The sequence below is a fragment of the Melampsora larici-populina genome, assembly GCF_000204055.1.
Source record: "Melampsora larici-populina 98AG31 unplaced genomic scaffold MELLAscaffold_58, whole genome shotgun sequence".
NCBI classification, from domain to species: Eukaryota; Fungi; Basidiomycota; class Pucciniomycetes; order Pucciniales; family Melampsoraceae; genus Melampsora; species Melampsora laricis-populina.
Genome location: NW_006768822.1, coordinates 348,171 through 361,241, shown reverse-complemented (window position 1 = coordinate 361,241; position 13,071 = coordinate 348,171). Strand labels below are relative to the sequence as shown.

Below are 13,071 nucleotides of genomic sequence, written 5' to 3'. Positions count from 1 at the left end.
ACAGACTATGAATCTGAACCTGATAATCATATCCAGACCGATCAATCTCTCTCTCAGCCACCACCACCAAAGAAAACTCGCCAAACACCTTCCAACACTGATACTCGAGGCAATGCTAAAGGCAAAGGTCCAGTGAAGACTAAGCGAACCTCACAACCTTCTAAATCCAACACTCGGGTAGCCCAAACGAATAATGAGACGAATACTCCAACCAGCCAATTACGCCTTGAAATCAACCTTACTCAAGACTCGGACGAAGAGAACGACAAGGTCCTAGTAAAAGGAGTCAAGAAACCTAAGCCATCTTTCGACCCTCTACGCGAATACTATATGAACGAACCTGAGCAAGGCCCGAAAGATGTAAGTTTCCTACCTTTCTATCTCTTCTACTAGTACCAGGTCCCTTGTCTGCTGCTATTATTTCGAGTACATAAAACAAATGGTGATATTGTATCTGACTGAACTTCTTCAATCACAGGCTCCGGGCCAGTGCACTTACTACGCATGTCGATACTGTTCCACTTTAGTTCGATCAGTTGCTGGTTCAACATCTAACATGTGGACTCATCGCGACGGCTCGAAACAGGACGGTAAATCTGGAAAGCCGGGCTGCAAGGAGAGACACCTCGCCATCGACCAAGGGTGTATATTACCTCTCACCATATTTGAACAGCGAGCACAAGCCAAAACTTTGAAAGGACAAGCTTCAATCATGAATTACGCCCAGAAAGTTCCTAAGTTCGATAATCGAACTCTTAACCAAATGATTGGAATGTGGGTACTTAGAACAGCCCAACCTTGGGCTCGCATAGAGGATTCTTACTTAAGGGCGTGTGTCCGTTATTGCAACCCAAATGCCCAATTGTTTGGAAGGACATGGGTTGCAAGGTTTGCCCATGAGGCGTACCTTGAATTACGAGATGTAGTAATTGGGGATTTAAAGGTAAGTTCACTCTTGTATATTTCTTTCAACTAATCCTTCATTATTTTACTGACTGATTGTGCACGCTTATCACAATCTCTTACAGGCCCTTAACAGTTCCTTTGGTCTCATCCACGATGCCTGGACAACCAAAGGAAACCGTTACGGTTTTATTGGTGCCTGTGTCACATACATTACCCCCGACTGGACTTTCATCACTCGTCACTTTGCCCTCAAACTTATAGCCTGGCACCATAAAGGTGAATGGCTCGCCGAACCTTTAATCAATCTTTTGACAAAACATGGCTTACATAATAAGATAAGTGTTTTCTCTTATAATCCTATTAATTTTCTCTCTTGTCCTATCAAACTTTTCTCGTGGGTGTTTCACTGATTTATATATAATATATCCACATGCTTGCTCAGACCCACGACTCCGGCAGCAACAACAACACGCTAGCCGAAGCAATGCAAGTCCGATTGACCAAATACTGTGTGGATCAAAACGAAGAGTTTACTTGGGATGCTAAGACCGACAGAGTTAGGAGTGTATGTCATAAACTTGCTCTAATTGTGAACGCCGGACTCCAAGCGCTTGGAATCCAGGCGCCTCCTCCTCCTCTGGTCAAATCGACTATGCTGGGAGATTTCCCTGTGCCAACCAACACATTACAGACGGTTATTGAAGAAGACGAGAGCGGTGATGGCGCCGTTCATTCCGATGGCAATTCAGATTCTGATGGCGAGGTTGACAATGGGGATCTGGTGGTACCCGAAGACGCTCCTCATTGGTATGACGTCATAGATGGACCTCATGATATCGAGGATGTGTCTGCTACCGACAGGACCGCTGCAAACGCAGTGCACTTACTCACTACCAAAGTATGTAAAGCATATACATTTCTTTTTGAAAAACTAACAATTACTGATATATTCCAATAGCTTGATATGGTAGGGCGTAAAATCAGTGGTTCAGCAGTGATGTGTATGCTGTTCAATGCGGTTAGCATGGCGCTTTTGAAGCAGAAAATTCCAAGGCCGATACCAGGTTATGGTATCCGCTGGAACATCAAACTACAGTGTTGGACTCGGTTATACAACGCCCGCGAGGTAAAAGACATTGTTTCAATCACTTGTGCCATAACTAATCATCTCACCATTAACTTTTCCTAGGTCATCGATCAAATCCTGAAGGAGGACCAGATGGACCAACCTCGCCGAGGACAACAAACTCGAGCTGGTGAGACTGTCTTGCCACCGGATGTCAATCGCCCTCGAGGTATTTTCAACAAGGTCATGATCTCACCTGATGAATGGAGACAAGTTAGAGATATCATGGAACTTCTTCAGGTGAGTGACTCTTTCATTTTTTTTTCTTCTTACGTTAAGTTCTCTTTGGGATACTCATACTATGACATGATTGTTTTTGCTATGTAGGATTTTGAAACCTTAACAAAATTTTTTGAGCAAGACGGACCAACAGCCTCACTAGCGATTCGAGAATATGTCAAGCTCCAAAAGACACTTCAGAAAAAGATTGACGCCACTAGAGCGCGAGCTGATCCCATGTTCCCCATGCACCACGCCATGATGGTGCGAGTGAAGGCATACCTCAAAGAGGCTCTGGGATCGAATATCCTCATCCTTGCGACTGTATTGCATCCCAGTTTATGTTTGGATTATTTCGACTTTGCTTTCGGATCCAGTTCTGAAGAATCAAACATGGCAAAAATACTTACTGAAGCAGCATACGCCCAACGGAAGGCTGCCATGGAGAAGGATGGACTTGATAATCAATCAGGGTTAGCTAATCCTGTGGGTCAAAGCAAAATTTTGAACGAAGACGATGAGGAGTTCCGCATGCACAAGCAACGGAACCGCCGCAACACGGCAAACGAACTGCGATCTTACTTAGAGATGGCTGAGGATCCGGCACCTGAGGTGGCCGAAAACCCTCATTTGGCTTTGGAATGGTGGCGGGTTAGTTCATTTCTCTACACTCAAATAGATCCTTTTTTAAAAGGGCATTTTGCTAAATTGAATCTAATGTTTGTGCAGCTGAACGAGGGCAAATACCCAGTATTAAGCTCCCTTGCACGCGACTACCTGGCGATCAGTGCCACTGCATGCCCAGTGGAGAGAGCATTCTCTTCTTCAGCTGATGTGTGCTCTCAGGATAGGATGGCACTGAAGCCACAAACCATCGAACGCACCATTGGAGGATGTTTGTGGTCTGTACAAGGGGTTCAGATGAAAGGCAAGTTTGAAACAGCGCAAGAGATGATGGTTGATTGTATTGCAAAGGACCTGGGTGCGCGAGAGAGGAGAAAGTGAAGATGTTAAACTTGGGGTGGTTTTTCTTTATCGTTTCTTTATGTTGGTTTCTTTTTTTCTTGAAATACAATGAAATACATGTCATAGTTGTGTGAAATTTTTGACACAGCACTTTTGTCTCTCGATACGGTACTATACCGTATCGTTGTGATATTTTACAATACGGTATAGTACCGTATCTTCCCTGCATGGTAAGATACGGCACCCTTTGGTGGAAAACACAGTATCGTGGACTTCGGTACGGTTCTTGGTACCGTACCGGAGCCCCGGTACAATATCATAAACAAAAAATATAGGTGCCGTGAGCCAAGATACGGTACTGGTATCGCCGGTACGATACCAGTATCGTATCTGTGGCGGCCTTGCTACTGGGATGAAAATATCCTCGGGTGCACTCTAGAGCATTAGAAGTTACGAAGATGTGAGATCCGAGGTCTCCGGCGAGTAGTGCAATGAACAAAAGTTGGAGGATGATCGATTGATTCCAAAACATCTTTCAAAGAAATAGATGTCAATCTTTAAAGAGTGACTGAGAATTCGAAGTCTTGCTGAAGTTATAGACAGCGGAGAAACAGTCAAGAGTTAAGTGAGAGAAAACAGGCGTTACACTCGAACCATATCTCTTTCAACAAAGCAGCCTTTATATAGTCAACACATTTCAATCAGCTACTGTTCTGGCTCAAGCCTCGTTCATGAGAAACAATCAGGCTATAGCTTTATCCAAGCGTTCGTGGTCAGCCACTCTTTGCTGAAGAATAGCCACAAGGATTTCAGTTGATACAATACCGTATTGTATCACTTCTTGGATAGCTCTAACCATAAAATAGAAGCCTGGAATCCTTACCATGCATCATCACCTATCATCACATCCTGGTCGAGTCTGAGCCACATGTTTATTATGTAGAAGTACTATACTTATAGTGGTTGGGTTTATCTTCCACCGAGCGGATCAAGTGGCTAAAACCAGCCTGGCTTGTATAACCTCCTTTTACAACAAAAAGATTAACCTCGAGAAGTTTGATATGAAAACTTTTTTCAAAAGAATACCAGTTGATGGATACATTCGTGATAAAGCTGAATAGTTATATGTATCACTTTCTTTCAGTTCACTCTTCTATCTGTGTGATCTTTGAAAGGTTTGGATATTGAGAAATCTTTTACCAAATCTATGGGGTTTCTTGAAATTATTATCAAGCGAGGGGTGGTATTCAGAATCCGATGGTTCGCTCGATTTCCGTGATCCGAAATCTTCATGCACTGGTGCAATTTCTGCTTCAGCATTTTTGTCCACATTTTTTGTAGATGTATTTATCTGCATTGGATCTTTTTACAAATGGTGTATGGATTGATTTTTGACTGCAGAAGGAGTTTGGGATGTCAAGGGAGAGTGAATTGAGATGAATGATGAGATGAGAACTTAAAAGTAAGAAATTTAAAACCAAGCTTAATTACAATTAATTTCTCATCAAACTGCTTTGGTACACGGTTTGTGTTGTTTTTCAAGACTCTTGAGCATAACTCTGTCCTACAGTAGCAGCACTGCACATCCAAGTTTTGATTAGAATTCTCAAGAAGAAAGAAGAAGATGAACAAATCAGAACAACAAGCAACAAGAAGCTCATCATCATCAAACCATGATACAATTCATCTCAACCAAATCTATCCTACTCCTACAACTCCAACTCAACCCAACGATCGAGAACCATTATTAGTTTCATTTATAGATCACTCAAGTTCAAGTAGTTCATCTGATCAAAAACTATCAAACCATCAATCATCAAACTGGTCTCCTTCAACTCCTTTACCGAAACCTACTTCTTTTTTTCATTCTTCTTCTTCACCTGATGAACCTATTCATCATTCGATTCCTTATAGAAACAAATCTAAATGGACAAAGACGCGTTGGATATTGATTATCTTACCTATCAGTTTATCACTCTACATTCTCTATGGTAAGTAATCCTTTCAATACCTTTCAATTCGCTACGGAATCATTGACTTCTTTTTCTGTTACTTTCTTTAGCCCTCTTAACCTCTCATCATCAAATCAATCAATCTATCAAATCCTTTTCTCAATCTTCTCAACCCATAGAACTCTACAAAACAAATGAACTACCAATCACTTTAGCTCCACCTTTGACGATTTGCGATTACTGTGATTGTCAGGTGAATGCTACGAGCCCACCTCTTTTACCAATCAACACAGCTGTACCAACCCCAGGCAGTCAACCGGCACTCTCGTATAAAGTTTGGGTAAGTCTTGATCTCTGATTGACATATTTCGATTTGCTAACCTTTTCGGCTTGAAATCTTCCAAAAAGTCTTCGATACGAGATATATATTGTCATCATGCTTATTTAGCCGAAGGACCTGCTCTTGACTTACTACGCCAAACCGATCTAATTGAACCAAAACAAACCCTTCGCTCGATAATCCAATGGAACCTCTCTACTCTCTTACCTTCAATCCCCACAACCTATGTGTTTACCAAAACGAGTGCGGCAGGTAAGACGAAACACCTACGTGAAGCATATTTCAAACGACATATCCAAACACTTCGTACTCATCTTGCACTGACAAAGAATCGAGTCTGGCCTATTGAAGATCGATGGGGTCCACTTTCTAGTTCAAGACAATTGATTTGGATAGTGATTGAAGATGATGATAAGTTATCGAGTGATGTGGCAAACGTGTTGACTAGAAGTGGATTACCTTATGTTTACTTAGTCTATGGACCTACCCATCACTTCGGTAACGCTCAACAAAACGCAGCTTATGGTCTTATCCATCGACTTTCATCTAATTCTTTAAACGGAATCTTTGGACACGGACCTGTGATTTCAATAGACGATGATTCGAACCTATTACCCTCCTTACTAGAAATGATCTGGAAAGTCAAAAAGATTGGAGTTTGGCCGATGGGAAACTTAGGACCGAATGGATGGGAAGGACCAAAATATGATCCTTTAAATCATACGCTTTTGGGTTGGGAAGCCGGTGCAGTTCAAGATAGGAAATATCCAATCGATAATGGAGCGTTTTGTTTTCATTCAGATTTGTTGGGAAAATTGTTGATCGGTCCAAAGTATTGGCCTACTGACTTTAGTGGTGGTGAAAGTGAATTTATTGGATTGATGGTCAAAACTAAAGAAGAAATTGAACCGATTTGTTATAATTGGTATGTAGACCCTTACTTTTTTTATTCTTTTGTTTTTTCAATCAATGCTATTACTAATCATTTGTCTATCTTTCCTTTTTTTTTGTATCTTTCGTCTTTTAGTCATGTGGCATGGCACAACGAGCCTTTACCAAAGGAATGTACAGATCTACAACTCTGTGGTTAACCGTATCTTTCTGAACCCTCAAAAGAACCGGAATCGTTTAATTTTCTCCTAATCTAATTCTGCAGTTATGAAAAAATCAATTTATGATGATGATAATATGTATTATGTATATGTATATTCTCTTGCAAAGTGTTTTGAATTTCACTGGTCTTTTTTTTTCGATTTGTTGTGTTGGAAATGTTTATTGAGGGTTATAGAGTGTGATGTATATACTTTTATAGATTTGGTGTCTAGTGTATCTCATGGGCAAGGTTTTTTTACAATTATCGATGTGAGGATTTGAGACGTTTGCAAAGTTGTGCTGTTCAAATTGCGTGATAAATCTGGTACATTGGCAGTGTGTTGAGCAAATCAGAGACTGTGTAGTTCACATTTTTGGATGCCGATAAATGTCGGCCCATCCCACAAAGGATGCACACCGGTGGCAACTGGAACATGCACAATGCGTATCCTATCTGCCCCTCATAAGGTCAAATAGTGACTACGTCGGAATCACATTGCCAGACTGCGAACTGGGGCCGATGTGGCCGTCGCATCTATTGTCATGTAAGTTGGCCTGGGGGTGAGAGGGCCTTGTTTGGGTGTCTCTCTAGTGTGACACGGCTTACCTTTGGATGGATTGTGAAGTTTTCTTTGTTGAATGAACTGATCATGAAGACTTCACTCAGACCAGTGTGGGTTTAAGAAAATAAAAACGAGTTTGTAATGTGATTTGAATTTCCATTTGACACGGCATAATAGATTTTCCAAGCATTCAAAATCAACGGAATCAGTATGTGCCATCAAGGATACTTGGGTGGGCTCAGGTTTGACAAATAGAGCGGATGAGTAAAAGATCTAAAGGTCTTGGTGGTGCTGGTTAAACTTCATTCCATAGAGGGTGGAAAGCCATTGCCAGAACACTACTTTGACAATAGGGGGTTTCAAGTCAATAAATTTGCGGTATTTTACAGTCCAACAAGTTGTCCGATGTTGCAAAATATACCGTAAATTTAAAAAAATGGGACACCTAAAAAGGTGTCCCGAATGGTGTTGACCGTATATTTGCAGAAAAAAAAACCACCGTAAAATTTAAAAAACTTGTCCGTTTTTTAAAAAGTTTCACAAAAAATTTCTGACTTGAGACCCCCTAATAGACTCAAGAGCTTGATCAATTACATAGTGAACGTAACCACCTTGATGATCCGGGACAAGTCTCCTTGATAGCGTTTCATAATTCGAATGTCGGCTTTGGACATCAGAAAGATCATAGCGTTATCAATTTCCAACATCAATGAGTCATACTGGGTCAAACTACTTTAACCTCAAGGCCAAAAGGTTTATCTAAACAAGATTGATGACAATTTTTTGTGACAAGTTGTTCAAGTAACATCATGATCATGGACAAGTAACAATCATCTTTAATTGGAAGGTAAACAACCTTGCGGGTCACATTCTAGATACGAACATCATCAAGTTTGATACAAAGAAATGACTAATTAGTTATGAATCAAGATCATACGCTTGACCGCAGAACGAGTTCTAGAAGTTATACTTACGTTGGTTGTGAATGGCTGTTCTGCAAAAGTACGGAGACGTCCCTCCATGCGCATTAATGCGGTGCTGGCAAACTTTTGTTTAAAGGATTCAGCAAATGAGCAAAGTTGGAGAAATCAGTATTCTGGTATCAATTCGGATGAGAATTTGAAGAAATTCCATCCGAACTCTCTTGATTCAATGTATCTCGAGACATTTCAAAGATCTCGGCTTGATGTAAAGTTTTTCGAAAAGGATCATGCAAAATTACTAACGTATATTTCTGTTGTCTTCGCGACCTTGTATATCGTAGTAAACCGAGACATCGCAATTCCATGGTCCTCCCCCGCCCACTGGTCTGCCAACCTTATCAACGCAATCACGAGCAGCTGTGCGATACGAAAATGAAGGTTAATCGGTCACTCTATCTTGCCCATTGATAGAAAACTAAAAACATCTGGCTTACTGGTTGGTAGCCCATCACCCCTTCCACACTTCTTACACTTGTATGTGGACTTGGATGTGACTCTACAAGCTTTGAGCCAAAAGTTTTTCGGCGAGGTATTGAAGATTTTCAGGTCAGTTCAAACTAAATTCCGAAAAGAAAGATCTTTGAAAGGCTTGTGAAAATTACAGACCATAAGGATATACTTGAGGGGTTGGTAATAGAGTATAACCGTTCTTGCATTCTAGAGCATTAGCATTGACGAAAGGAAGGGAGCCGAGGTCTCCGGCGAGTAGGATCACTAGCAAAAGATGAAAGATAGGCATCGGTCGACTCCAAAACATAGTTCACAATTTGAGGATATCAATCTATTTCACGCGTTGAAGAGTTATTGAAAGCTCGAGATCTTGCTGTAGGTAACCGTGGACAGACAGCAAAAGTTTTCGGTGGAACACAAATTCTAAGCAAGGACAATTTTTGATTGAAAGTCCCGTTTAGCAAAGCAGCCTCATATTTTGTAGTCGCCGTGATTCAAGAAGGAATTCCGAATCCGCCCAAGCCACACATACAATCAGGCTATAACTTTATCCACACGTTCGTGATCAGCCACTGAGCAAAACCAAAGGGTTTTTGGTGGAAACAAAAGTGTATATACATGCCTCTTGAGTCGTAGCCCTAGGATAAAACAAAGGGTTCATGAACATTTGGGAGAATCTTGTCCTATCTTGTCACTGCGAGGGATCAATCGCTTGCGATTCTTTACTCAGAGTCTCAAATATATCCAAATCCAGAGATTTCTTCCAGGAGTTACCCCGCCAAGTACTTGAACGGGATTCCATTACCTCGTGCTCTCTCGTGCTACCGACGTAAGACATACCAAGCACAGCCTGGGTGTTCTAAAATCTTTGAACCAACAGATTTGAGCCCTTTTCAGTCTTGTTGGCATGGAGAGATGGGTTTCTGTAATCTGGGAAACTATTTGAGGCTGTAAATTTTACCCAATTTGATGTTGAAGCTCATGATCAGTCCATGTCAATGTAACAAATGTCAGAAAAATGTACCATGAATTGATTTTGCTTGATAAAGTCCAATTAGGATTTTGCTTATCAGGCAACGAAGCAAGGAACACACCATAACAAATTAGATCATGAAACAGAGAATAAGTTTGTTGAATCAATATTCAAAACTTTTGAATGAGTCAAACTTTTGTGAGCTATCAAGGTGACCAACTTTCAACACCACCTTCTCTGACAAACAGAGCTCCTTGTTCAAAGAAAGTAAGCTTTGTGGGTACACAAAAGATGCAACAGAAGTAGCTGACAGATGATAACATCAAAAAATGTAAAATATTTATGAAAAAGAATCAAGGGAGAAATTTGACATTCCAAGAAATTGTATAAAAGATAAGAGCAGTATAAGGATTGATGAGAAAGAATTAGATATGTTGTGGGCTAGTCTCAAAGAGGTTTGAGCAAAAGGATAAGATCATGAATGGTGATCCTAACACTTTTGGAGGTTCTACCACACAAAGTCTGGCTGGCCAGCTTCATCAAGGTCAGGAATAGGTTATTTCTTGTTGTTACTTGAAGTTGAGGGTGGTTTGGTATGGACTGGTCTTGCGGGGTCTTATCAAGGGAATGAAGGACTAGAGTTACCAAGCAATCAGTTTGCTATGATGATTGTTGGATGAGGAAGCACGTACAACATGACGTAATACAAGTTTATAACTAATGAACAACTTGTGACATGTGCTCTCATGACATATAAGACCTATAACATGGTTTCATATTCTCTATGATTCTTGTTCTACCCTCATCTTTTCCCTTTGTTACACTGGAATCAACTCAAAATGGTGGTTCTGATTGGGCTTTGGAACAGATTACCAAGTTGGATTGTATGAGGAAGAAATGGATTGAGAAATCTGCTTCCCTGAACCCTGAAATCCACCTCCAGTTTTGTAGTTTGGATCATGGTGTCCCTTTTGTTCTTCTGAAAAAGGTTGAGAATAGATTGTTCTTGGCCTTCCATCCACCTTGAATCCTTCCATTCTGAAACCTTTATTTGTATTGTCAATCCCATGATCTGATGATGAGATATACTGAATACACTTGGTCCTTGGATTCTTTGAGATTGATGTAAGATATATTGGCTCTGACTTATTATGTGTTTGGGACATTCTTTTTGGGGAAGGTCTACCTGAAGCTTTGGCAGAATTGAAATATTGATTCACAATCTTCTTAAAGAGATTTTCCTTCTGTTTCTAGCCAGAAAAGAGTTCAGTATGTCAATTGACTTTGTATTGAAGTCCAAAAAACCTAGTCTCACATTGTATAGGTGTTCAGGGGAATCAATCATTTATGGCCACTTTGAGCCAGGTTCTGACTCAAAGTTGAAGCTGGATAGTCACCTAATAGTAATAGTCCCTTGTCATGAGTTGTTCTCATCTCTTGATGCAATATGTTAAGCTTTCATGAGGCTAAAAGGTGATCAAGGTAAAATCATTCAAGGTCAAGCTCCATCCACTTTGCTTTTGAATCACATCTGTAGGTGGTGTTGGGTGATTTACACAAGACTAAAGACCAATATTACATCATACACTGTGCTTTACTAAATCCCTTTCTAGAATGGGTGATAGGGAAGATTTTAAAGACCTCTTGATGTACTAGTCCCATCCTTCTATGAAATAGGTAGAACTCACACTGATCTCTATTTGGACTTTAGCCTTCTTGGAACACAAGTTTCTTTGCCATAGATACTTAAATTCCAATTGAAATATATGCCATAATACCAATTGAGCTTCAGATATTTCTTCTTCCAGTTGAGACACTAGGTTGATAGATCTGGAAATTCTTCTCCACAATTTTGTCATATTTTGAGTCAGCTTTGGCTGCAAAGAGTAATGTGTACTCTTTCATCTTTTTAACTGCTTTTGGAAATTCAATCTTGCTCCTTAGAAAATTTGACACAGGTTTGCTCGGTTGCAAGGCAATTTCAAGATCCCTTAAATTTTGACCATAGTTTGTGCACTTGATCCTCAATTTGGGCAGGGTTTCAGCCTTTAATCACCAAAGGATGTTCATAGATGCAAAGATTAAGTGGCCTGGGATAACTGTATGGTTTCTTGTTGTTGAGGTAACATGCAGATCTTGAGGTTATGAAGAATTTGGGAAAGAACTCTTCTTGTGTGCGGTAAATCAATTTGGCTTTGTGTCACTTTTAAGATGTCCTTCTTATCCTTGAGACCTGTAGCAGCTCAAATATCAAAGACTTCAACTAACTTCATTCATTCCTGGTAGATTTCATAACATTCACCTTGGGATTCCTTGTCAATTAGCCTCTGGAACTGATCCATATCATTTTCTAAGGAGTGCATGCCTGTCCTCAAGTCAACAGCCTTCTCCCTGAATCTCTGCACAAATAGATAGACCCAGATTTGACATACTAGCTACTTCCAGAAAGGTATAGAGTATTGTACCCTTGATGCTCTGCTTATTTATATTGAAAGAAATTTTAAAGTTTTTGTCTATCCCTTCAGTCATATGATCTATCTCTGGTTGACAGATTTAAGCTGAATGTGCTTTCCACACTTGCTTGAGGTGATACAACAGAATGGAAAGTGATTCAGTTGGTTCATATATAGTCTTCTGCTTCATACAATGAGATTTTGACTGATTCACATCAGTCAGACAAGCAGGTTATTTTGACAACTGTTCCACAAATTCTGCCACACTCCTTCTAAAGATAAAAAGTACTTCACAGTGTCTATCCACTACTTCAATTGTTCTCAAATCTCTTCATGCATTTAAACAATCTTGCTTCAACAGAGCTTTGTCTACAGATATGCTAAACTCTTTATTGTTAAAATATCAATGCATTTGAGATCATTGGTTAAATATCCCAGTATCATAATCACAGGATTGAGACAAATCTGTGAGTTCAACTGACCAGGAGTAGGCCTCTCCAGCTACTGGGTTGATTCCACCATAGATATATCCATGACCCCATTTGATACTGATATCAAAAATGTGAATAATTGGAGCAACACACCAATAAATGAAACTAGAAGGTAATTTGGGATCTGATACATAATCAATCTAAGGATTTTGTTTTAATTCAATTTCAAAGTTGGGTAATGTTGGGTGAGTAGATCTTCAAATATCTCAGAGTAAATAAATGATTTTTATGGCTGAAAGGGATTATGTGATAAGACTATATGGGTGGCTGATCATTTGATCAAGAGGTTCTTGTTTCCAAGGTGTGTTTCAAGCTGAACACAGGGGTTTATCAAGGGGGCCAGATGTTCTACATTTTAGATCCCATATTCAAGATGTATCCGACATGGCAAAGTGCCACAAATCATGTAAAACACAACCAGACTGATCCTTGCTGTGTCTGAAATGTAGAGCTTCAAATCAGGCAACAAGGTGATGTATTCATTTGGTGTGATGCACCTCAAAACAGTAGTGGTCCACTCCAGTATGGAACTCTTTGTGGCTAGCTCTCACCAGTGC

The 13,071-nt window shown here is 40.2% G+C and overlaps 2 protein-coding genes across 2 annotated transcripts; one reads left to right on the top strand and one right to left on the bottom strand.

Moving 5' to 3' along the window:
• Positions 1 to 6,081: 6,081 nt before the first annotated feature.
• MELLADRAFT_75760 (uncharacterized protein) lies at positions 6,082 to 6,917 on the top strand (the record flags this gene model as incomplete). Its single annotated transcript, XM_007416241.1, has 2 exons — positions 6,082 to 6,434; positions 6,537 to 6,917. The coding sequence occupies 2 exons, from the start codon at positions 6,139 to 6,141 to the stop codon at positions 6,598 to 6,600; spliced, it is 360 nt and encodes a 119-aa protein (XP_007416303.1).
• A 1,083-nt stretch (positions 6,918 to 8,000) lies between these two features.
• MELLADRAFT_123880 (uncharacterized protein) lies at positions 8,001 to 8,904 on the bottom strand (the record flags this gene model as incomplete). Its single annotated transcript, XM_007416205.1, has 5 exons — positions 8,001 to 8,035; positions 8,139 to 8,210; positions 8,391 to 8,504; positions 8,582 to 8,650; positions 8,754 to 8,904. The coding sequence occupies 5 exons, from the start codon at positions 8,902 to 8,904 to the stop codon at positions 8,001 to 8,003; spliced, it is 441 nt and encodes a 146-aa protein (XP_007416267.1).
• Positions 8,905 to 13,071: the final 4,167 nt, after the last annotated feature.